The following is a 27,443-nucleotide window of genomic DNA, read 5'->3' on the forward strand; positions in this document are numbered from 1 at the left end:
ACTTATAATGAAACATGATGGCTTTTGTATTTATTACACATGTAGCAGGTGGCACTGAAACAGTGGCTATTCCCCAGGATGATGGATCTTATCATCTTTATGGTTATAAATGGTTTTCTACTGCTGTTGATGCTAATATGGCACTCACATTAGCAAGGATTACAGACAGCAATGGTCATGTAATACAAGTAAGTATCAGTCTTTCTGTAAAGTTCAATTAAATTTAATAAATACAGTGCAACCTCAGTATAACATGCCTCTTCATACTGCAGTTTCGGGTATTCCACTGGTATGATCATGTCCCCTTAAAAGGAATTGTAAAAAAAAAGTAGTATAATATGTTGAAAGAACTAGCAATTTCATATTGGAAACTGAAATATGTGAATACTGTATATACTTTTACATACTGGAATGAGCAGCAGCCTGAAAAACAAAAAACAATCAGAGACTGCTGGGAGTCATTGCGGTACACCGGGGCTCACATCTGGTGAGTATGGGCTTGGCACACCCAGGGCTCTTGAGTTGGATATCATCATTCTTCTCTTTCTTGGTGATTCCCTTTACTTTTCTCTCTCTCTCAGGGTAACTCAAATTTTTTTTTTTTTTTTTGACTGGTGCAGCATAAGCCTCAGGCTTCCTTGTACCATATAGCTAATAATAATAATAATAATAATAATAATAAAAGTAAACACATGGGTTGTGTTAGATTAGCTAAGAATAGGAACAGGTGCATGTATACTTGCGTGTACACCAATGCTACGAGTTTGGTAAATAAATTTGATGAATTTGAGGTATTGCTCAAAATATCAAAGGCAGATATTGTTGAGATATCAGAGACGTGGTGTCACACAGATATAAGGAATGCAGAACTGGAATTTGGAGAGTACAATGTGTACAGAAAAGATAGACAGGATAGGAAGGGAGGAGGGGTTATGCTATTAGTTAAGAAACACATAAAATCCAAGGATGTGCAACCAATCGACATCGTTGGACGGTGCAGTGTTGAGTCAGTTTGGTGTGACATAAGCATTGGGAGATCAAAATTGAGAGTGGCAGTGTGTTATAGGCCTAATGACACTGATGTGTATAACAAGAAACAGTACACGGAAATAGAGTGGGCCAGTAAATCAGAGAGTCTTATAATGGGGAATTTTAATTTCCCAGATATTGACTGGAATTTGGAGGGTGGTCACGCACACACTAGCAAGGCTTTTGCGGATTTATTGGATGATTGTTTTCTACATCAGCATATTTGGGAGGAAACCAGAGGGAGTAATATTCTTGATTTGATTATCAGTAGTGATTCTTCATGCATTAAGAATCTGCAGATAAATGAACCACTAGGTGGCAGTGATCACAATGTGCTGAAATGGGATTTACTCAAAGAGGTAACTATCATTAGGGGTAAAGGGAAGGGTTATTGGTTTCGTAAAGGCGACTACGATGGACTGAGACAGTATTTAAATTCTATACAGTGGGACCAACTGATGATATTACCAACAGCAAATTGAAAATAGGAAGCATTCAAAGAACTTATTTTGGAGGCTACTAGGCTTTACATACCAACTAAGAAATATTGTTCAAGGTTTAGGCCTAAATGGATGTCAGATGAACTAATGAGACTTGTGGCAGAGAAGAAAAATGCATGGGATACATACAAATTAACACGTGACACATAGGCCTATGATAGATACAAGTTGATCTGTAACCAGGTTACAAAGGAGGTTAGGCATGCGCAGGCATATTACGAGAAATCTTTGGCAAGGGATGCAAAGAAAAACAGCAAAGAGTTCTTTAGTTATGTAAACTCTAGATGGAAGGGGATGAATCAGATTGGTCCACTTGAAATCGATGGGTCAACTGTTGATGATCCTGCTCAGGTAGCTAACAAACTAAATGAATACTTTGCATCGACATTCACACATGAGGAGTTATTCAGTGAGGGGAATGCCAGAGGTGTATTCAACTCTGGCAGTAAGCTAGAGAATCTTGTAATAACTGAGAATAAAGTGGAGGAGAAATTGTTGAAGATAAACACAAGAAAGGCACCTGGGGTGAATTGGATCTATCCAGTTATATTAAAGGAGGCAACAAAGGAAGTAAGCAAACCCTTAGCCATAATTATGAGAGCTTCCTTGGACTCAGGGGAGGTACCCACAGACTGGAGATGTGCAAATGTGACGCCCAATTCACAAAGGAGGATCAAAGGGCAACACAAGTAATTATAGACCTGTTAGTTTAACTTCTGTTCCAGGAAAATTAATGGAGGCACTGGTTAAAGAAGCACTGCAGGATCATTTAGACAAGACTTCAGTTATAGCTCGGACTTCAGTTATAGCTCAGTTATAGCTTGCCTGACCAATCTGATTGGATACTATGATGCAGTCACAAAAGAACTGGATGCAGGGAATAACTTTGATATTATATACTTGGATCTTAGAAAGGCTTTTGATACTGTTGCACATGGAAGACTGCTGCACAAATTGGAGCAGTGTGGCATTGGAGGCAAATTGCTGCTATGGATAAAGGGGTGGTTGAGGGGGAGAAGACAGATAGTTGTAATCAATGGACACTGCTCATCGTGGACTAATGTTATTAGTGGAGTCCCTAAGGGTTCAGTGTTGGGTCCATTATTGTTTTCTGTATTTATAAATGATATTGATGATGGTATATCAAGCGTAATGTCCAAGTTTGCAGACGATATAAAGTTGGCAGGGTTGTCAAGGACAATACTGACACTATGCTGCTGCAACAGGATCTGGAAAGGTTGAGCAGATGGGCTGAGAGGTGGCAAATGAAGTGTAACCTTGAAAAATGCAAAGTACTACATTTGGGAAACAGCAACCCCAGAACAATGTATCAACTCTATGGTACTACACTGACAGTGGTAGAGAATGAAAGGGATCTGGGGGTGGTTGTGCTGGGAGATATGGAGTTCTCTGAGCAGTGCAGACAGGCTACAAGAGTAGCTCATGGTGTATTCTCAATGATATATAGGAATTTTTCTGGCTGGGATAAGGAGGTGATTATTCCCTTGTATATGGGTCAGGCCACACCTAGAGTACCGTATACAGGTCTGGATGCCTCATTTCAAGAAGGAAGTAGAGCTGCTGGAACGAGTACAGAGAAGGGCAACAAGATTAGTGAATGGAACAAAGGGGTGCTCTTACGAAGAAAGGCTTAAGTTTTGCAAATTACAGTGTCTGGAGACTAGACACCTACAAGGTGATCTGATTGAGGTGTATAAAGCACTGAATCGATTGAGCATGCTCAATGCTGTTGGGATTCTTCCTCTTGCTCAGAATAATCACCTGAGAGGGCATAAATTCAAATTGAGGAAAGACAGATGTAGGATAAACGTGTGGAAATTTGCCTTTAGCCAGCGGGTGGTTGGTTGGTAGAACAGACTTCCATCTGTTGTCGTGGAAGTTGATAGCCTAAATAAGTTTAAGGCTCAGCTGGACAGGTATTTTCAACAAACAGAGGGGTGAAGTGGATGTGGGTTTTTTTTTTTTTTTTTTTGGCTGATGCTGCGTAAGCTTGCTTTCTTGCATCAAATGCCTCTACTAATGCTAATGTGTGAATGTAGATGCAAAATACACATTCAGTTTATCAGCTACTTGAGTACGATCATCAATAGTCAAACCATCTATGTTTAGTGGTCCAATCTGATTCATCCCTTTCCTTCTAGAGTTTACATAAGTAAAGAACTCCTTGCTGTTTTTCTTTGCATCTTTTGCCGAATATTTCTCATAATCTGCCTTCGCTTGCCTAACTTCCTTTGTAATTTTATTACAGACTATTTTATAGCTAAAATAGGCTTCTGTATTGCCTGATACTTTATATGCATCCCATACATTTTTCTTCATTGGCGTCTCCGTAGCCAGGTGGGCAGGAGCAGCAGTGCGTAGCGCATGCTTCTTAATTAGACCGAGGTTTGAGCCTGTGACCACTAAATACGCAGGCTGCGGAAAGGTCAGGGAATGACCACCGCATATCCCCGGAGCAATATGGCCTTAGTTGCTAATGCTACTAAAAACCAAATAACTAAAAACAACAACAACAATTAGGGTCATTAATACATCTGACATCCATTTAGTCCTAAACCTTGAACAGTATTTCTTAGTTGGAATGAAAAGCTAGTAGCCTCCAAAATTAAGTCCCTGAAGGCTCCCCATTTAGAATTCACTGTTGGTAACATCATCAGTTGATCCCACTGTACAGAATTTAAAAACTCTCTGAGATGTCTGTAGTCACCTTTACGAAAGCAAAAGCCCTTCCCTTGATTGCAGTTACATCTTTAATTCTCACATCAATACAATGTAATCACTCTCGCCCAGTATTTCCTTTATCTGCAGATTCTTAATGCATGAAGAATCACTACTGAATTACTCCCTCTGGTTGCCTCTCAAACATGTTGCTGTAGAAAACAGTCATCTAATAAATCCACAAAAAATTTTTGCAAGTGTGCGAGTAATCAACCCGCACACTAGCGGGAAGCATTCAAGGAATTAATCGTGGATGCTACTGAAAGTTTCATACCTATTAAGAAATATTGTTCAAGGTTTAGACCTAAATGGTTATCTAATGAACAAATGAGACTCGTAGAAACAGAGAAGAAAAATGCATGGGATGCATATAAATTATTAAGCAACTCAGAAGCCTATGGCAGATATAAGGTAGTCTGTAATAAGGTGAAAGGAGGTTAAACAGGCGAAGGCAGATTACGAGAAATCCTTGGCAAAAGATGCTAAGAAAAACAGCAAGGATTTCTTTACTTATATAAATTCTAAAAGGAAGGGGATGAATCTGATTGGTCCACTTGACATCGATGGTTCGACTGTTGATGATCCTGCTCAGATAGCCAACAAACTGAATGAGTATTTTGCATCTACATTCACACATGAGGAATTATTAAGGTGTGAAAATGGCAGAAGGTTATCAAATTGTAGCAGGATACTTAATGATTTTGTAATAACTGAAAGCAAAGTGGAGGAGAAATTGTTGAAGTTAAACTAAAGTGTTGAAGAAAAAATAAGAAAAGAACCTGGGGTGGATGGGATCTATCCTGTTATATTAAAGGAGGGGACAAAGCAACTATGCAAACCCTTAGCCAAAATTATGAGAGCATCTTTGGACTCAGGGGAGGTTCCCACGGACTGGAGATGTGCAAATGTATCCCCAATTCACAAAGGGGGATTGAAGGGTGATACGAGTAATTACAGACCAGTTAGTTTAACTTCTGTTCCGGGTAAAATAATGGAGTCACTGGTTAAAGATGCATTGCAGGATCATCTAGACAAGACTGCAGCAATAATTCAGACACAGCATGGGTTTGTTAAGGGAAAGTCTTGTCTGACAAATTTAATAGGATATTATGATGTGGTTACAAAGGAACTGGATGCAAAAAATAATTTTGATATCATATATTTGGATTTCAGGAAAGTTTTTGACACTGTAGTGCATGGAAGACTATTGTACAAATTGGAGCAGAATGGTATTAAGCGTAAGTTGCTACAATGGATAAAAGGATGGTTAAGTGGGAGAAGACAGAGGGTGGTAATCAATGGGTAAGCAATGGGTGCTGCTCTTTGTGGACTAATGTTATTAGTGGAGTCCCACAGGGTTCGGTGTTAGGTCCACTGTTGTTTTGTATATTTATCAATGATATTGATGAAGGTATATCAGTCTTAATGTCAAAGTTTCCAGATGATACAAAGGTTGGCAAGGTTGTTAATGACAGTAATGGCAGTGTGCTACTGCAACAGGATCTAGATAATTTGGGCAGATGGGCTAAGAAGTGGCAACTGAAATTTATCCTTGACAAATGCAAAGTACTGCATATGGGTAGAAGTAACTCCAGAGAAACGTACCAACTGTGTGGTACTACACTTAAGGTGGTAGAAAATGAAAAAGACCTGGGAGTAATTGTGCAGTCAGATATGAAGTTTTCTGAGCAATGCCGACAGGCTGCCAGGGCAGGTCATGGGGTTTTGTCAATGATAAATAGGAATTTTGCTAGCAGGGAGAAGGAGGTGATTGTCCCTTTGTATAAGGCAATGGTCAGGCCACGCCTTGAGTACTGCGTACAGGTCTGGAGGCCTCATTTTAGGAAGAATGTAGATTTACTTGAGTGTGTACAGAGAAGGGCAACAAGATTGGTGAGGGGAATGAAGGGATCCTCTTACCAAGAGAGGCTTAAGTTCTGCAAATTGCAGTGGCTGGAGACTAGGCACCTGCGGGGTTGAGCACGCTGAATTCTGATGGGATCCTTCCACTTGTTCAGATTACGAATCTAAGGGGGCATAAATTCAAATTAAGAAAAGACAGATGTAGAATAGATGTGCGGAAATTTGCCTTTAGCCAGTGGGTAGTTAATTGCTGGAACAAATTTCCATCTGTCGTTGTGGAAGTTGATAGGTTGAATAAATTTAAGGAGGAACTGGACAGGCATTTGGAGGGAATGGTGTGATTTTTTTTTTTTTTTTTTTTTGCTGATGCTGCATAAGCTTTCTTGCATCACATGCCACTACTACTACTACTAGTACTACTACTCATACTAACCCACAAGTTTCAGTCAATATCTGGAAAGTTAAAATCTCCCATTATAAGACATTCTGATTTACTGGCCCACTCTATTTCTCTGCACAATTGCTCATTATACTCATCAGATTCATTAGGCCTATAACACACACCTACTCTCAATTTTCCTTTCCCATTGCTTATTTCACACCAAACAGACTCAACACTGCATTGTCCCCCAACATCAACTGGATGCAATTCCTTAGATTTTGTGTTTCTTAACTAACAGCATAATCCCTCCTCCCTTCCTATCCTGTCTATCCTTCCTATACGCATTGCATTCCCCAAATTCCAACTCTGCACTGCCTATATCTGTGTGTGAGACCATGTTTCTGCTATCTCAACGATATCTGCCTTTGATGTCTTGACTAGCACTTCAAGCTCATCAAGTTTATTAACTATACTCCTAGCATTGGTGTACATGCAAGTATACATGCACTTTTCCCTGCTCCTAGCCACCCTAACACAGGCCATGTATTTACTTGTTCCACTATGACTCCCAGCAGTTCTGGAAATCTCCATTACCTTGCTTTCTAGTCTGCTACCCATTCTAATAGAAGCAGTGCAAGAATCACTTTTTCCTCTGCCTGCAGCTATTGTTAATTTTTAGTCTTTTAGTCTGTGTATCCCCCCACACTAGCAGTTTTCTGACCCTCCTAACACTGCCTCGATAGCATCCACAAATATTCTTTCACCCTTTCTATTTAAGTGTATCCCATCTCTGTAGAAGCAGTCTCTCCTGTCAACACGCACAGACCAGGTTGAAAAAAATTCTACCCCTTGAGTCTTGCACAATCTCTCCAGGGCTGAATTGTTTGACAAGGCTCTCATCATATACTCCCTCCTAACGTGTCTGGGCAGAATTGTAGACACTTTCACATTGAACCCTAACACGACTTTTTTTTCAACATTGACCTGCACTTGTTGAGTAAATCTGCAGATCTCTTACTGTTAATGTCATTAGTTCCAACGTGTACACCAATATCACCTTTTGTGCCCTGAAAAGATGATATCTGCTTTACAATGTCATCAACCTTTGCCCCTGGCAGACATACCCTGGTCCTGTTCCACATATCCTTCTTACATAAGTATATTCCCCATCTGCCTGACAATAGACTCACGAACAATAACTAGTTCCTGGCAAAGAAGGCCAACATATGGGAGAGAAGGAAATTGCATGGGATACATAGAAATTAATGGGTGACATGGAAGCCTATGATAGATATGAGCTGGTCTGTAATCAAATCACAAAGGAGATTAGGCAGGCAAAGCCAGATTATGAGAAATCTTTAGCAAAGGATGGAAAGAAAAACAGCAAAGAGTTCTTTACCTATGTAAACTCTAGAAGGAAAAGGATGAATCAGATTGGTCTACTGAATATTGATTGTTCAACTGTTGATGATCCTGCTCTACCTTCTCACATGAGGAGTTATTCAGGGTGGGCAATGCCAGAGGTGAATTAAACTCTGTCGGTGAACTAGATGATTTTGTAATAACTTAGAGGAAAGTGGAGGAGAAATTGTTGAAGATAAACATAAAAAAGGCACCCAGGATGGATGGGATCTATCCCGTTATAATAAAGGAAGGCAGCAAAGGAAGTAAGCAAATCCATAGCCATAATTATGAGATCTTCCTTGGACTCAGGAGAGGTACCCATGGACTGGAGATGTGCAAATGTGACCCCAATTCACAAAGGAGGATCAAAGGGCGACACAAGTATTTATAGACCTGTTAGTTTAACTTCTGTTCCAGGAAAATTAATGGGCACTGGTTAAAGAAGCACTGCAGGATCATCTAGACAAGACTTCAGTTATAGCTCGGACACAGCATGGTTTTGTTAAGGGAAAGTCTTGCCTGACCAATTTTATTGCATACTATGATGTGGTCACAAAGGAACTGGATGCAGGGAATTACTTTGATATCATATATTTGGATCTTAGAAAGGCTTTGGATACTGTTGCACGTGGAAGGCTGCTGCACAAATTGGAGCAGTGTGGCACTGGAGGCAAATTGCTGCTATGGATAAAAGGATGGTTGAGAGGGAGAAGACAGAGAGTGGTAATCAATGGACACTGCTCATCGTGGACTAATGTTATTAGTGGAGTCCCTCACGGTTCAGTGTTGGTTCCATTGTTGTTTTCTGTATTTATAAATGATACTGATGATGGTATATCAAGCTTAATGTCTAAGTTTGCAGACGATATGAAGTTTGGCATGGTTGTTAAGGACACTAATGACAGTATGTTGCTGTAAACAGGATCTAGAAAAGTTGAGCAGATTGGCTGAGAGGTGGCAAATTAAGTTTAACATTGAGGAATGTGAAATACTACATATGAGAAACAGTAACCCCCAGAGTGATATATCAACTCTGTGGTACTACACTGACAATGTATGAGAATGCCGGGGACCTGGGGGTAATTGTTCAGGCAGATATAAAATTTTCTGAGCAGTGCAGATGGTCTGCAAGAGTAGCTCCTAGTGTCTTGTCAATGATATACAGGAATTTTTCTTGCAGGGATAAGGAGGAGATTATCCCCTTGTATAAGGAAATGGTCAGGCCACACCTTGAGTACTGTATACTGGTCTTTAGGCCACATTTCAAGATGTACAGCTGCTGGAACGAGTACAGAGAAGGGCAACAAGATTAGTGAATAGAACAAAGATTTGCTCTCACAAGAAAGGCTTAAATTTTGCAAATTACAGCATCTGGAGACTAGGCACCTGTGAATTGATTTGATTGAAGTGTATAAAGTCTTGAATGGTTTGAGCAGGCTCAATGCTGATGGGTTTCTTCCTATTGCTTAGATTAAGAACCTGAGGGGACACAGATTAAAATTGAGGAAAGACAGTTGTAGGATAGATATGCGGAAGTTTGCCTTTAGCCAGCAGGTAGTTGGTTAGTGGAATAGACTTCATCTTTTGTTGTGGAAGTTGATAGCCTAAATAAATTTAAGGTTGAGCTGGACAGTTATTTGGAACGAATGGAGGGGTGAAATGGGAGCATTTTTTTTTTTTTTTTTTTTTTTGTTGATGCTGGATAAGCTTACTTTCTTGCATCGTATGCTTCTGCCAATCTGCTTGTCATGAAATGTTGAGCACGATGCAATAACGCAGAGTTTTAGAAGGATTGAAGTAATTGTTTTCTTTGCCTCACTGGAGAATTATATGAGATTAGCATTTTAAGTAATTGGTTGTGAATATTCACGAAGTTGAATCTGATTGTGCAGGGCAGTATTTATGAAACCAGAGAGGCTGGAATGAGTGTGCTATCATTAGCAAAACTATGGTTAGGATTTCCAAACTGTAGGAGGCCATTAAAAAGATAAAAAGTGGAAGAAAGAACTGAACTTGGGAGTGGGGGGGCAGCATTATCAAGTAGAAAGCCATCTACCATCATCTGTAGTGAGCAATCAGACATTTTTACTTCACTTATTGAATGGCAACTCACCGTGAATAATTGCAATGGTAGTGTGGTTATTTTCACTTTGCTTAATTCAACACGAATGACATTTCATGTTGAACAACCACATTACCACTATTTTGTCAAGTATTAGCATTAGTTGAGGCATATGATGCAAGAAAGCAAGTAATTTCAATAATGATTGGCTAATATCTAATTAAAGACTAGTGAGCCATGAAATAGTGCCTTGACTGTGTCTCATCTTTCAAATAAATGGGAAAGTATCCTTTAAATCACACCATTTGTTTAAAAGTAGTACAATACTAAGGCAGTTCAACTTGCAGTAAAAGAAAAGTTCATACTACTGTGAGCATTAAGATTGTTGCATTTATTAGGCAGTTTTAAACCACAAAATGTGTCAATTTTGGCCACAAAATGAGGAAAGCGTCTTATGGTTTATTAAATTTTTACTAATTGGACATTGTGACTATAGTACAAGTCCTGTGATGAACCAGTTTTGTTAATGGTTTATTAGATGCCCATGTTGACTGGTTCTAAATAATCAAGTTAAGTAAATGAATTATATATATATATATATATTTTTTTTTCCTTAATGTAGGGTACAAAAGGTTTGACTCTTTTTTATGTTGAGACTAGAACAACAGATGGAAACCTCAACAATATTCAGATGGTAAGACTTAAAGACAAATTAGGAACACGACAGGTTCCAACTGCAGAGCTACTTTTGGATGGTACCATAGCATATCAAGTAAGTGGGAAAGAAAAGTGCTGGATTCTTGTTGAATATTTATAACTTTATTGAAATTCCAGCCTATAAAGTTAACTTAGAGTGGTTCACAACACATAAGAATCAGTATTTGACTTTATATCTATAGATAAACTTTTTATGCTCATACTTTTTCTCTCTTTATATGTTTTGTGGTTTCCCCAAGATGAAATACAAATAGAATTTTTCTGTTGAAGAAATCAGTTATGAATCAAACAGTTTAGGTTTAGTGTTCATAAACACAAATTAACAAAAATGCACCATACAATGTCACTATCTGGCATTTTATATGCAGTTTTTCTAATCTGAGCTGTGCTAAAAATAATGGGAAATATATAAATATAAAAAAAACACAAGGAAGAAGTTAAGTACAGCCAAGATAATGTCTCCAATAAGTAATAACAGCACTGAGTTTCACAAGGTAAGTTTGTTAATTTGTGAAAGTCCAAAATAGTAAATTTTATCATCGACTTCTCTAACTATATAGCAACTTATTAACTTTTAACTTGACTTAAATTATTAGATGCTAGATAGTTTAGCCCTTGTCAACAGCCAGTACTAATTGATTCTGTTCTTATTTTGATATACCTTTGGGAATTATTTGTTTGTAAATACAATTTGTAAACATTTTTTAAATATAATGAAAGTGCTCTTTCATTATATTTAAAAGCCGAAAGTTGATTAGTTGCATGGAGTGCTCGGAAAATCAGCTTTGGAGACTAACACAATACTTAAACAAGCATTTGATGATGCTGTGGGGAGAACACAAACTTTTCAATGGTGTTCATATTTCAAAGACAGGCAAAGCTTTGGTTGAGAATTTTGAGCACTCAGATTGTTTATTGTCAGATTACACAGATTAAAATGTTGAAAAGGGCACCAAGTCATCCATAAGGACAGACAGCATATGATTAATGATAATTATAACATTCTATGCCTACTGTACAATACATTCAGATGCATTTTAACTAAAAATTTAAGATGAGACAGATTGCTGCACAATTTGTTCCATTTTCTAAGTCATGAACAGAAATAGAACTAGCTTTCTGTATGCAGGGACCTGTAGAAACAGACCAAAAAGGAGAGAAACTTCCTTTCCAAGATCATAACAGGGGATGAAAGCTGGGTTTATGGTTATGACCAAGAAAGAAACATTAGTCCTCCTAGTGAGAAAGTCCATCATCTCCATGTCCAAAAAAAGCAATGTAGATCAGATAAAACATCAAGAGCATACTGATTGCTTTCTTTGATAGTGAGAGAATTGTTCATCAGGAGTTCTTCCACCAGGACAAACTGTAAAGCACCAGTTCTACATCATAATCCTAAGGCATATGAAGGAGGATGTCAGGAGAAGACATAAAGACCAATGGCACACTCAGGAACGGCTTCTGTATTTTGATAATGCACAAGTCTGACAGCTTTGCGAGTTCAAACAAACTGGTACTACACAATATTTCATCACCATAAACAGTTTTTAACATTTCATATATTTTTGTTTACAGATTTAAGGATTATAGCAAAATTTGATATTTGTTCATTGCTCCATTGTGAAATCGTGACACAGAATCTTAATGCTATTAACAAAACTGGTTGTTACTTGCAACCTGCTAGCATACTGAACAATCACTGTACCACCATCTTTTGGTAGAAATCTGAAACTACAATATACTGTAGTTCAGATTTCTTCAAAACTCATCAAACATGACAGCAACAGCACCAATCCGAGAACTTTATTGCCATGCTTTGTATATATATCTTATTTTTTCTTTTAAAGTTGTAATTCATATTTCATAATGCATCACCTGAATCTGTATTAAAGTTTTCCACAGAGTAGTTGTTGACTTTTTATTAATGAAAATTTAAAAAAAATATATATTATTAATAGTATCAGTTTTCGTAAATAATAAATAAATGACGACGAGTAGGGGAAAGCATCATTCTGTACTTAGTTGTAATGGCAAACTTAAATTTGCACGTAAGAACTGTGCATCTCATATTGTGAAATAGATCACAATATCTGCTTCATGATATAGTAGTAGTAGTAGTAGTAGTAGTAGTGGCTTGTGATGCAAGAAAGCAAGTGTATGAGCTTATGCAGCATCAGCCAAAAAAAAAAAAAAAAAAATCACACCATTCCCTCCAAATTCCTGTCCAGTTCCTCCTTAAATTTAATTAACCTATCAACTTCCACAACGACAGATGGAAGTTTGTTCCAGCAATTAACCACCCGCTGGCTAAAAGAAAATTTCTGCACATCTATTCTACATCTGTCTTTTCTTAATTTGAATTTATGCCCCCTTAGGTTCGTAATCTGAACAAGTGGAAGGATCCCATCAGAATTCAGCGTGCTCAACCCATTCACCTCAATCAGATCACCGCGCAGGTGCCTAGTCTCCAGCCACTGCAATTTGCAGAACTTAAGCCTCTCTTGGTAAGAGAATCCCTTCATTCCCCTCACAAATCTTGTTGCCCTTCTCTGTACACGCTCAAGCAAATCTACATCAAGGAACTAATCTTGGAGGCTACCAGGCTTTACATACCAACTAAGAAATATTGTTCAAGGTTTAGGCCTAAATGGTTGTCAGATGAACTAATGAGACATGTGGCAGAGAAGAAAAATGCATGGGATACATACAAATTAATGGGTGACATGGAAGCCTATGATAGATATAAGTTGGTCCGTAACCAAGTCACAAAGGAGATTAGGCAGGCAAAGGCAGACTACGAAAAATCCTTGGCAAAGGATGCAAAGAAAAACAGAAAAGAGTTCTTTACCTATTTAAACTCAAGAAGGAAAGGGATGAATCAGATTGGTCCACTGGATATTGATGGTTCAACAGTTGACGATGGTGGCTAACAATCTAAACGAGTATTTTGCATCTACATTCACGCATGAGGAGTTATTCAGGAAGGAGAATGATGTAGGTAAAGTAAACATTGGCAGTGAGCTGGTTGATTTTGTAATAACTGAGAGGAAAGTGGAGGAGAGATTGTTGAGGATAAACAAAAAAAAGGCACCGGGGCGGATGGAATCTATCCAGTTATATTAAAGGCGGCAGCAAAGGAAGTAAGCAAACCCCTAGCCATAATTATGAGAGCTTCTTTGGACTCAGGGGAGGTACCCATAGACTGGAGATGTGCAAATGTAACCCCAATTCACAAAGGAGGATCAAAGGCTGACACAAGTAATTATAGACCTGTTAGTTTAACTTCTGTTCCAGGTAAATTAATGGAGGCACTGGTTAAAGAAGCACTGCAGGATCATCTAGACAAGAATTCAGTTATAGCTCAGATGCAGCATGGTTTTGTTAAGGGCAGGTCTTGCCTGACCAATTTGATTGGATACTATGATGTAGTCACAAAAGAACTGGATGCAGGGAATAACTTTGATATTATATATTTGGATCTTAGAAAGGCTTTTGATACTGTTGCACATGGAAGACTGCTGCACAAATTGGAGCAGTGTGGCATTGGAGGCAAATTGCTGCTATGGATAAGGGGATGGTTGAGTGGCAGAAGACAGAGAGTGGTAATCAATGGACACTGCTCAACATGGACTAATGTTATTAGTGGAGTTCCTCAGGGTTCAGTGTTGGGTCCATTGTTGTTTTCGGTGTTTATGAATGATATTGATGATGGGATATCAAGTTTAATGTCCAAGTTTGCAGATGATACAAAGGTTGGCAGGGTTGTTAAGGACACTACTGACGCTATGCTGCTGCAACAGGATCTGGAAAGGTTGAACAGATGGGCTGAGAGGTGGCAAATGAAGTTTAACATTGACAAATGTAAAGTACTACATATGGGAAACAGTAACCCCAGAGCAACATATCAACTCTGCGGTACTACACTGACAGTGGTGGAGAATGAAAAGGACCTGGGGGTAATTGTGCAGGCAGATATGAAGCTCTCTGAGCAGTGCAGACGAGCTGCAAGAGTAGCTCATGGTGTCTTGTCAATGATATACAGGAATTTTTCTAGCAGGGATAAGGAGGTGATTATTCCCTTGTATAAGGCAATAGTTAGGCCACATCTTGAGTACTGTATACAGGTCTGGAGGCCTCATTTCAAGAAGGATGTAGAGCTGCTGGAACGGGTACAGAGAAGGGCAACAAGATTAGTGAATGGAACAAAGGGTTGCTCTTACGAAGAAAGGCTTAAGTTTTGCAAATTACAGAGTCTGGAGACTAGGCACCAGCGAGGTGATCTGATAGAGGTGTATAAGGCTTTGAATGGTTTGAGCATGCTCAATGCCAATGGGATTCTTCATCTTGCTCTAAATAATCACCTCAGAGGGCATAAATTCAAATTGAGGAAGGACGGATGTCGGATAGATGTGCGGAAATTTGCCTTTGGCCAGCGGGTGGTTGGTTGGTGGAACCGACTTCCGTCACTTGTTGTTGAAGTTGATAGCCTAAACAAATTTAAGGCTCAACTGGACAGGTATTTCGAACGAACGGATGGGTGAAATGGGAGTGGTGCGTTTTTTTTTTTTTTTGGCTGATGCTGAATAAGCTTGCTTTCTTGCATCATATGCCTCTACTAATGCTAATCCTTCCTAAAATGTGGCCTCCAGACCTGTACGCAGTACTCAAAGCATGGCCTGACCATTGCCTAATACAGAGGAAGAATCACCTCCTTCTCCCTGCTAGCAAAATTCCTATATATCATTGACAAAACCCCATGACCTGCCCTGGCAGCCTGTCTGCTTTGCTCAGAAAACTTCATATCTGACCACACAATTACTCCCAGGTCTTTTTCATTTTCTACCGCCTTAAGTGTAGTACCACACAGTTGGTACATTTCTCTGGCATTACTTCTACCCATATGAAGTACTTTGCATTTGTCAAGGTTAATCTTCAGTTGCCACTTCTTAGCCCATCTGCCCAAATTATCTAGATCTTGTTGCAGTAGCACACTGCCATTACTGTCATTAACAACCCTGCCAACCTTTGTATCATCTGCAAACTTCGACATTAAGACTGAAATACCTTCATCAATATCATTGATAAATATACAAAACAACAGTGGACCTAACACCGAACCCTGTGGGACTCCACTAATAACATTAGTCCACAAAGAGCAGCACCCATTGCTTACCCATTGATTACCACCCTCTGTCTTCTCCCACTTAACCATCCTTTTATCCATTGTAGCAACTTACCCTTAATTCCATTCTGCTCCAATTTGTACAATAGTCTTCCATGTGCAACAGTGTCAAAAGCTTTCCTGAAATCCAAATATATGATATCAAGATTAGTTTTTATATCCAGTTCCTTTGTAACCACATCATAACCAATCCAATTGTTCAGACAGGACTTTCCCTTAAGAAACCCATACTGTGTCTGAATTATTTCTGCAATCTTGCCTAGATGATCCTGCAATGCATCTTTAACGAGTGATTCCATTATTTTACCTGGAACAGAAGTTAAACTAACGGGTCTGTAATTACTCGTGTCACCCTTCGATCCCCCTTTGTGAATTGGGGATACATTTGCACATCTCCAGTCCGTGGGAAACTCCCTTGAGTCCAAGGATGCTCTCATAATTATGACTAAGGGTTTGCTTAGTTGCTTTGCTGCCTCCTTTAATATAACTGGATTGATCTCATCCACCCCAGGTGCTTTTCTTATGTTTAACTTCAACAATTTCTCCTCCACTTTGCTCTCAGTTATTACAAAATCATTAAGTATCCTGCAACAATTTGATAACCTTCTGCCATTTTCAAACCTTAATAATTCCTCATGTGTGAATGTAGATGCAAAATACTCATTCAGTTTGTTGTTATCTGAATATTGGAGCAGTGAAATGGGTGGATGGAATCTATCCAGTTATATTAAAGGAGGCAGCAAAGGAAGTAAACAAACCCTTAGCCATAATTATGAGAGCTTCCCTGGACTCAGGGGAGATACCATGGACTGGAGATGTGCAAATGTGACTCCATTCCACAAAGGAGGTTCAAAGGGAGACACAGGTAATTACAGATCTGTTAGTTTAACTCCTGTTCCAGGGAAATTAATGGAGGCACTGGTTAAAGAAGCATTGCAGGATCATATAGACAATACTTCTGTTATAGCTTGGACACAGCATGGGTTTGTTAAGGGGAAGTTTGTTTGTTATTTGGTTTTTAGGAGCATTAGCAACTAAGGCCATATTGCTCCGGGATATGTGGTGGTCATTCCCTGACCTTTCCGCATCCTCCGTATTTGGTGGTGACGGGCTCGAACCCCGGTCTAATGAAGAAGCGTGTGCTACGCACTGCTGCTCCTTCCCACCTGGCTACAGAGGCACCTTAAGGGTAAGTCTTGTCTGACTAATTTGATTGGATACTATGATGTAGTCACAAAGGAACTGGATGCAAAGAATAACTTTGATATCATATATTTGGATCTTAGAAAGGCCTTTGATACTGTTACACATGGAAGACATTGGAAGACATTTGCCTCCAATGTGGCATTGGAGGCAAATTTCTTCTATTAATAAAGGGGTGGTTGAGGGGGAGAAGACAGAGAGTGGTAATCATTGGACACTGCTCTTCATGGACTAATGTTATTAGTGGAGTCCCTCGGGATTCAGTGTTGGGTCCATTGTTGTTTTCTGTATTTATAAATGATATTGAAGATAGTATATCAGGCTTAATGTCCAAGTTTGCAGATGATACGAAGGGTTGTTAATGACACTAATGACAGTACACTGCTGCAGCAGGATCTAGAAAAGTTGAGCAGATGGGCCGAGAGGTGGCAAATGAAGTTTAACGTTGAGAAATGTAAAGTACTACATATAAAAAAAAGTAAAGTGCAGCCATTATCAACCCACTGCAGGATGGAAGCCTCCTCAACAATTCATGCTGAGGGAAATGGACCATAATCTGCCACGCTGGTCCAGTGCGGGTTGGCAGATCGACCGTATTCAGCAGTCAGGGGCTTGAACCCCGGTCTACTCAAAGAGCGTGTGCTACTGCACTTCCGCTCTTACCCACTCGGCTACGGAGGCCGTTATGGGAAGCAGTAATCACAGAGTACCGTATCAACTCTGTGGTACCACACTGACAGTGGTAGAGAATGAAAAGGACCTGAGGGTAATTGTGCAGGCAGATATGAAGTTTTCTGAGCAGTGCAGACGGTATGCAAGAGTAGCTCATGGTGTCTTGTCAATGATATACAGGAATTTTTACAGCAGGGATAAGGAGGTGATTATCCCCTTGTACAAGGCAATGGTCAGGTCACACCTACAGTACTGTTTACAGGTCTGGAGGCCTCATTTTAAGAAGGATGTAGAGCTGTTGGAATGAGTACAAGGAAGGGCAACAAGATTAGTGAACAAAACAAAGGGTTGCTCTTTTGAAGAAAGGCTTATGTTTTGCAAATTACAGTGTCTGGAGACTAGGCATTTGCGGGGTGATCTGTTTGAGGTGTATAAAGCCTTGAATGATTTGAGTATGCTCAATGATGGGATTCTTCCTGTTGCTCAGAATAATCACCTGAAAGGGTATAGATTCAAATTCAGGAATGACGGTTGTAGGATTATTGTGTAGAAGTTTGCCGCAGGCAGTGGGTGGTTGATTGCTGGAACAAACTTCTATCTGTCGTTGTAGAAGTTGATAGCTTAAATAGATTCAAGGCAGAACTTGACAAACATTTGGATTGAGGGGATGGGTGAAATAAGGGTTTTTTTTTTTTTTTTTACTGATACTATATAAGCTTGCTTTCTTGCATCATATGCCCTTGCTAATGATATAATGCTAATGCTAAAAGCCACACGTTGCATGCCAAGAACTTGGGTTCGGTTTCGCCGTTGGGGTTGGTTTTGCTTGAATGATTGTTAGACTCAGGAGCACTCTCTTCTGAATCTGATTTTCCATCCATATTATTAACAGCTGTTCCATCTTCGATATTGCACCTGAATGCTGTTTTGTGATCACTATTGATCCTAAGTGCATTGATCCTTTGACTTGTTCTTTTATATGCACACTGTCCTTTAAAATAGTATTCACTGTTGAAACAGCGAGATTTAATTTCCTTGCAATAGATGACAATCTTTGTCCTTCTTCGTACTTGTTAATCATTTTCATCTTCATTTCTAAATCGATTTTGTTTCGTTGCCTAGCACTATTTGCACTTTCCATTGGTCCCTTTCCCTTCATCATTGCTATACGTAAATTTGAATTTGAAAGTGTCTGCAATTCTGCCCAGACACGATAGGAGGGAGTATATGATGAGAAACCTGTCGATCAATACGGCCCTGGAAGGATTGTGCAAGGCTCAAGGGGTAGAATTTTTTTCAGCCTGGTCTGTACTTGTTAACAGGAGAGACTGCTTCTACAGGGATGGGATACACTTAAATAGAAAGGGTGCAAGAATGTTTGCTGATGCTATTGAGGCAGTGTTAGGTGGGTCAGCAAACTGCTAGATTTGGGGGGATACAAGGACTAATAGATTAACAGTAGCCACTGGCAGAGGTGAAAGTGATTCTTGCACTGCTTCTATTGGAATGAGCAGCAGCCTGGAAAATAAGATGCAGGATAGTTCAGAGACTGCTGGGAATCATTCGGATACAAATAAACACATAGGTTGTGTTAGGGTAGCTAAGAAAAAGAACAGGCGCATGTATACTTACGTGTACACCAATGCTAGGAGTTTAGTAAATAAATTTGATGAATTTGAGGTATTGCTCAAAACATCAAAGGCAGATATTGTGGGGATTTCAGAGACGTGGTGTCACACGGATATAAGGAATGCAGAACTGGAATTTGGGGAGTACAATGTCTACAGAAAGGATAGACAGGGTAGGAAGGGAGGAGGGGTTATGCTATTAGTTAAGAAATACATAAAATCCAAGGAAGTGAAGCCAGTCCATCATAGTCGTAAAGGCGACTACGATGGACTGAGACAGTATTTAAATTCTATACGGTGGGACCAACTGATGATGTTACCAACAGCAAATCCAAAATGGGAAGCATTCAAGGAACTTATCTTGGAAGCTACTAGGCATTACATACCAACTAAGAAATATTGTTCAAGGTTTAGGCCTAAGTGAATGTCAGATGAACTAATGAGACATATGGCAGAGAAGAAAAATGCCTGGGATACAAACAAATTAACATGTCACACAGAAGCCTATGATAGATACCAGTTGATCTGTAACCAAGTTACAAAGGAGGTTAGGCAGGCGAAGGCAGATTATGAGAAATCTTTGGCAAGGGATGCAAAGAAAAACAGCAAAGAGTTCTTTACTTATGTAAACTCTAGAAGGAAGGGGATGATACAGATTGGTCCACTTGATATCGATGGGTCAACTGTTGATGATCCTGCTCAGGTAGCTAACAAACTGAATGAATATTTTGCATCTACATTCACACATGAGGAGTTATTCAGCGAGGGGAATGCCAGAGGTGTATTCAACTCTGGCAGTAAGCAAGAGAATCTTGTAATAACTGAGAGTAAAGTGGAGGAGAAATTGTTGAAGATAAATACAAGAAAGGCACCTGGGGTGGATGGGATCTATCCAGTTATATTAAAGGAAGCAACAAAGGAAGTAAGCAAACCCTTAGCCATAATTATGAGAGCTTCCTTGGACTCAGGGGAAGTACCCATTGACTGGAGATGTGCAAATGTAACCCCAATTCACAAAGGAGGATCAAAGGGCGACACAAATAATTATAGACCTGTGAGTTTAACTTCTGTTCCTGGAAAATTAATGGAGGCACTGGTTAAAGAAGCACTGCAGGATCATCTAGACAAGACTTCAGTTATAGCTGAGACACAGGATGGTTTTGTTAAGGGGAAGTCTTGCCTGACCAATTTGATTGGATACTATGATGCAATCACAAAAGAACTGGATGCAGGGAATAACTTTGATATTATATACTTGGATCTTAGAAAGGCTTTTGATATTGTTGCACATGGAAGACTGCTGCACAAATTGGAGCATTGTGGCACTGGAGGCAAATTGCTGCTATGGATAAAGGGGTGGTTGAGGAGGAGAACACAGAGAGTGGTAATCAATGGACACTGCTCATCATGGACTAATGTTATTAGTGGAGTCCCTCAGGGTTTAGTATTGGGTCCATTATTGTTTTCTGTATTTATAAATGATATTGATGATGGTATATCAAGCTTAATGTCCAAGTTTGCCGATGATACGAAGGTTGGCAGGGTTGTCAAGGACACTACTGACACTATGCTACTGCAACAGGATCTGGAAAGGGTGAGCAGATGGGCTTCGAGGTGGCAAATGAAGTTTAACATTGACAAATGTAAAGTACTACATATGGGAAACAGCAACCCCAGAGCAACGTATCAAGTCTGTGATACTACACTGACAGTGGTAGAGACCATAATTGGAAGTAGAGAATGAAAGGGACCTGGGGGTGGTTGTGCAGGCAGATATGATGTTTTCAGAGCAGTGCAGACAGGCTGCAAGAGTAGCTCATGGTGTATTGTCGATGATATATAGGAATTTTTCTAGCAGGGATAAGGAGGTGATTATTCCCTTGTATAAGGCAATGGTCAGACCACACCTAGAGTACTGTATACAGGTCTGGAGGCCTCATTTCAAGAAGGATGTAGAGATGCTGGAACGAGTACAGAGAAGGGCAACAAGATTAGTGAATGGAACAAAGGGGTGCTCTTACGAAGAAAGGCTTAAGTTTTGCAAATTACAGTGTCTGGAGACTAGGCACCGGCGAGGTGATCTGATAGAAGCGTATAAAGCCTTGACTGGTTTGAGCATGCTCAATGCTGATGGGATTCTTCCTCTTGCTCAGAATAATCACCTGAGAGGGCATAAATTCAAATTGAGAAAAAACAGATGTAGGATAGACGTGAGGAAATTTGCCTTTAGCCAGCGGGTGGTTGGTTGGTGGAATAAACTTCCATCCCTTGTCGTGGAAGTTGATAGCCTAAATAAGTTTAAGGCTCAGCTGGACAGGTATTTCGAACGAACAGAGGGGTGAAGTGGAAGTGGTTATTTTTTATTTATTTATTTATTTATTATTTTTATTTATTTATTTATTATTTATTATTTTTTTTTTGGCTGATGCTGCATAAGCTTGCTTTCTTGCATCAAATGCCTCTACTAAAATTAGTTTTTTATATGATTGAAGATTTTAGTGAAGGAGAAAACATTTCACCATAATAACGTCAAAACCTACACAATTGCAGTTAATGGTATTATCGCAAATGCAATAAGATCGAGTTTTCTACCTGTTTATAATTAGATGCACTAACAGAAAATCTCAATAAAATGGAAAGTGCAAATTGTTTTTATTGATTTTATGGTTGTGATCTCCAGAAACATGCTTTAGAAAATATCAGAAAGGTGTTGAAAATTGATTCTTATAACAGAGATAACAATGAGTGTAATGCAATTTACATTATAAATATGACCTTTAAGAGAGATAAATGGCTTAGTTATATTGTAAAATTTTCAACTTTCAAGGACTTGGAAAGGAAAAAAAAAAAATAATAATAACTAATGTGTTATTGGGTTGGTTCATATTATGATTTTTTCATGATATGTTCATTTATTCCTACAGGATGCAAAATACATTTCCACAATTTTTTGAAGTTTGCACCAGCTGGAAAAAACTTTCTAAAGTCAAATTTCCATAAGTTCAGTGGGTGACTACTTGGGTGGTCACCCACAGTGTGCTTGTACATGGGCTTTATACCCAGAATTACTAACAGTCCCACCATCGTGAAGGTGCAAGCAGAGGATTTGGCTGTTACAGACCATCTGGATTTTGCTGAAATTAGGTTCACTTGACTTGAGTGTCATCCGAATATCAGTTCCATCAGCGTTTTAGTACTACAAAGTAGCAAGCACAGCTTGTCTGGCATATCTGAGAGAATGTCTGCAACAGCCACAAGACTTCAAGGATCTTAGACACAATATTCCAATTATGGTCTCATAATTATCTTATGCACTGGAATTATAACCTCCTTATATGCAGTATCCTGTCATTGGTTATGATTTATTGAAAAATTGTTCAATAAATCATAATCACTGATAGGATACTATGTATGCTCCTTGCAGCCTATACGCACTCCACAGAGAATTTCATTTTGTCAGTATTATAATCTCCAGGTCCATTTCTTTCTGTACTTTCTTTTTAACTGAACCCTTTCCAGTGTATAAGTTAGTATTATTATTAATTAGTAATGGAAAATAATGCAAGGAAGTAAAGTTACAGTCAGCTAAAAAAAAAAAAAACAAATACAAAAAACTTTCTACATCACTTGTCCATTCTCTCTAATAATTTATTTAATTTTTCCTTCAATTTATGAATGCTGCCCACTTCCACAACACCAGATGGAAGTTTGTTCCAACAATCAACTACTCTCTTGCTGAAAGAAAATTTCCACACATCTACCCTGTAACAATCGTTCTTCAGTTTAAATTTCTGATTCCTTACATATGTTGCTTGAGCAAGTGTAAGGATACCTTCAAATATATAGCTTAATCAATCCATTCAAAGTCTTAAACAACTCAATCAGATCTTGCAGGTGTGTAGTTTGCAGATTCTGCTGCATTTTGGCAAACTGAAGTCTTGGCAAGAGAATACCTGTTTTGTTCCTTTCACTAATCTTGTTTCTCGTCTCTGCACAATTGTTTATAATTCCTGGCTTTATGGCCATGAAGGGCAACCTGCAATAAAGACACACACACACACATGCTCACTCTTGGTTCTCAAGATGTTGCCATTGCCCCATACAACAGAATAATTATGATTTATTGAAAAATTATTCAATAAATCATAATCACTGACAGTAAACATATTACCCTGTCATAATCACTGACAGGATACTATGTTTGCTCTTTGCAGCCTATACGCACTCCACAGAGACTTTGCAGCCTATACGCACTCCACAGAGACTTTGCAGCCTATACACACTCCACAGAGACTTTGCAGCCTATACACACTCCACTTCATATTCCTCCTGACAAAATTCCTATGGTTTGGCATTGTAATTTTCTAAGTATAAAGCCCTGCATTTTACAGCATTAAAAACACAGTTGCTTTTATGACCTTCCCTAAATCAATGCTGCTTCATGCTGTTAATTAACCACTCTTCCAATATTAACACCTGTATATTTTTATGTCACGCCCTGCATCCCTTCATCAGTATCATAATTTAATGTAATTTTTTATTATTTATCATTTAAAAAATAAATTTAAAATGTGTTTTTTATACTTATTTTTCAGTGAAACAAAATTTTTATTAATTCTATTAATTCTGCTTAAAATAAAAAAAATATATATAAACACGAAACTATTAGGCACTTCCCTTTATTTCCAAGTGCATATATTAATATTTTCTGTCAAATAAATAAATAATAATAATCAAAGCAAGAAACTATTTTATATAACAATTAAACATAAAAGAAAGAGTACCTAACTTCTGTAGAACTAGTGGCAACCATCCAATGAGAAACATATTTATGTACATTAACTGAAATTGAAAATATCAACACAAAACTGAAGGAAAAAATAGTAACAGAGATGGTGGTGCTGGTGCCTGTGCCTCATCTGTCAGACACTCAAGTAAGAACATAGTTACAGAGAGCAACAGATGCTAATCTTGAATTAACATGTAAGGTTTGAAATTTATGGACAAAAAAAAAAAAAAACTTAAAATGGTTATAATGGACTGATTAGAGTGACTAAGTTGCTGGTTGCTGAACTTAGCACCAGTCACCTTCCAAAGCACTATTCCCCTCCTCAACAGTACAGTGGCTTTTAATTAACTTATCTCGTTAAAGAAAGCTGTTGAATAGCTAAAATGAAGCTCTGTCATCTCATTTTTGATCTTTAGCATTTACTCTATGATATAATAAATGTAATTTTGCATTGTAAATTCATATCTTTTAATGATTGCATAATTATGTAAATAACGATTTCTCCTGTTCAGATGTCAGAAGAAGGTAAAGGTGTTACAAGAATATCAAATATGTTGACAATTGCTCGAATATACAATGCTATAGCATCGGTTTCTGTTATGAGAAGGTGAGTAATTTTAAATTTTTCTTCTTAATCTGTTTCTGTTACTTATTACATATTAATTGTTTTGTAATATATGTGAATTGGGAGCTTACACAAGGCTTCATGAACAAACACACACACACATTAGAGAAAAATATAACAGGTGTGATTTGAAGAAGATTGAGGAAATTATCTCCTAAACAGTAATTATCAACACATCGGTATCTTGGGTGGTATTATTAATTCATTGTGTTCTTGCCATGATGGATAATCAGTGTTCTATATTAGTAATAAAATTTGTATATTTCATATTTTGGCCCTGACTCTATAGGAAATAGAAGAAAAATGAAAATAAAAATTGTAAAGTTCAAAATATCAAGCAGACAAACATTTTGTCTCAAGCATATTTTATGTAGAATCAATTATTTCTGAGTAAATGCAGTTTTAAAGGAATCTGGGAAAGTAGCTATAGTGTTGCAATAAGATAAATGTGGCACTTGTTGATGTATTAAATATGTTCAGCAAATTTAAACATTCACACCACTCGGGATATGTTTAAAAGTTTGAAATGTTATGCCACAAGTGAACTGTTTAATTTTCATGTAGCACATGTTTTGTTGTTGGTTGTTGTGTCTAATTAATCGTTCCACTTTCAGAAAAAATGGGTTCATCAAACAGCTTGTAATTGACAGGACCTTCCATTCACTGACATTTTGTAAATAAAACAATATGGCTGGTATTGAAATTCAGAAATGTTGGCAACAGTGATCATATGTGTGGCAAGTACAGGAAATGACAGTGCATCAGCATGTGTGTACATTGTGAAAGGCATCATGTGGGATGAATGCCCAAAAATTTTAAAAATTGTACGCTAGACTTGACGTTATTTATGTAGTCTTATATGGTTTATTGAGTCCCTGATATAAAAATTAGACAAAAAAAACTTGAGCCTATTTCCTATTAAAAGACAAGTACAATGTATTAAATAATATGGCATTCTTCTTGATATTTTGTATATCCATTATCAAGACTTTTTCATTTATATGTTTTTCCTAATTTCTATTTCAGGGACTCAATAAACTATTTAAAATAGCATAAAGAACATGGAGTGAATTGTATAATTTTTAAATTTTGAACTTTTTTTTTTTCCCCTTGAAAACCCCAATCACTAGAGGTGTTAGAACCTGTAGTACTTAGTACTGTGCACAGGTGAAGGCTGTGAAAATGAAAGAAGATACTTATTAACATTAGATTTGAATTTCTGTAGATGGTAATTTTCAGGAAATATGTATGAGGTGAAGTTATTCCAGGAAATGGAAGTTGAAGGAAGGAATGTGGAAGAAGAAAAGTTGGTTCTGTGAGTTTGAAGTTGGACAGTAAAAGGATGCCAACTGGTTGTGACACATGGTCAGACAGGTTTGGAAAAGAGAGAGAGAGAGAGAGAGAGAGAGAGAGAGAGCAGGAATTATAGAAACCAATTCAGAAGAACAGTGCCCATGAAAGTATCTATAGAAAAGGCATGTAGCAGAAACACAACATATCATCAAAGTTTCTTGCAGCAACTGAATAACCGGTTAAAATAAATTTGTTAAAATAAAAAAAAAAAAAATGATACATACATAAGATAAAACAGAAATAAAATAAGATAAAAGCATTAAAATACAATGAGATATGTTACAATATAATATAATAAAAGCATTAAAATACATAGTATCTTTAAAAGCGAAGTGCCTCTTCATCAACTAGTCTGTGAACGGTGTACTTCAGTATGTATTAATGGTTACAATAGCACAAGTCAGCTGGGTATGATCGTGTATCATGAGTCTGGTGTGTCGGTAGAGCAGAATTACGTACACGTGATGATCGCCAGCACTCATCGCACTGCAATACAGTACATTCTATAATAGGGTGTTAGTGTACTCCCCTCATGCAATTCATAGTACTATTATTGGTAGCTATGTGCAGTGCTTCAAGCCATGAGCGCTGGCGGTAATCACGTGAATAGTCGACGAGTTGAATATCCCGTTGGGGATCAAGGTTATGCTGCCCAACCCAATAATGCTTGGCAACTGCGGAATGTTCAAAATTAGCAGTTTGCAGAGCCACCTCATGCTCAGAAACACGATCTTTCAATCTTCTACCAGACTCACCCACATAACACACCCCACAATCTGAACACTTAATACGGTATACGGAACCACTCCATAGGAAAGGAGGAACAGGTGTTTTCATCATAGAAATAATAATTGTAATTTCCTCCCTGGAAGTTTCACACATCGTATATGATGGAGACACAAAATCCTAACAAGATGTTCCGATACACCCGGATAATAGGGGATGTAGGTGGTAGAGATAAATTGATTAACACGAGGCGGGTTAGCTTTCGTAACAAATTCGTGAGCCTGAAGTTCACATCTATCTAGAATATGAGGTGGATAGCCGCAATTTGAAAGCTCCACCCTAATTTTAGAAATCTCCAATTGCCTGTCAACAGTCGAACTAGAATGCATCCAAGCGAGAGAGAATAAAGTATGAGCAGTGCTACATAAATGACCAGGGGCGTGCGCAGAGCCATAATTGGTAAATTGGCATGCACACATTGGCTTCCTAAAAACGGAAATTACTAAACGCGAATCCACGCGTTGGACTGACATCCAAAAAAGGAAGAGTATTATCAACCTCCAGTTCAA

The 27,443-nt window shown here is 38.3% G+C and overlaps 1 protein-coding gene across 1 annotated transcript in view; it reads left to right on the top strand.

The window, feature by feature from the left end:
* The window catches only part of LOC150075766 (acyl-CoA dehydrogenase family member 11-like), a 127,990-nt gene that overhangs the window by 57,020 nt on the left and 43,527 nt on the right, over positions 1–27,443 (top strand). Inside the window, exons 5-7 of the mRNA XM_090387877.1 lie at positions 46–188; positions 10,602–10,751; positions 24,683–24,777. Of these exons, the coding sequence (XP_090244003.1) occupies positions 46–188; positions 10,602–10,751; positions 24,683–24,777 (388 nt within the window). The remainder of the gene's footprint in view (positions 1–45; positions 189–10,601; positions 10,752–24,682; positions 24,778–27,443) is intronic.

Source organism: Mastigoproctus giganteus, chromosome 13, assembly GCF_048544385.1.
Source record: "Mastigoproctus giganteus isolate SK-2022 chromosome 13, ASM4854438v1, whole genome shotgun sequence".
Classification (NCBI taxonomy): Eukaryota; Metazoa; Arthropoda; class Arachnida; order Uropygi; family Thelyphonidae; genus Mastigoproctus; species Mastigoproctus giganteus.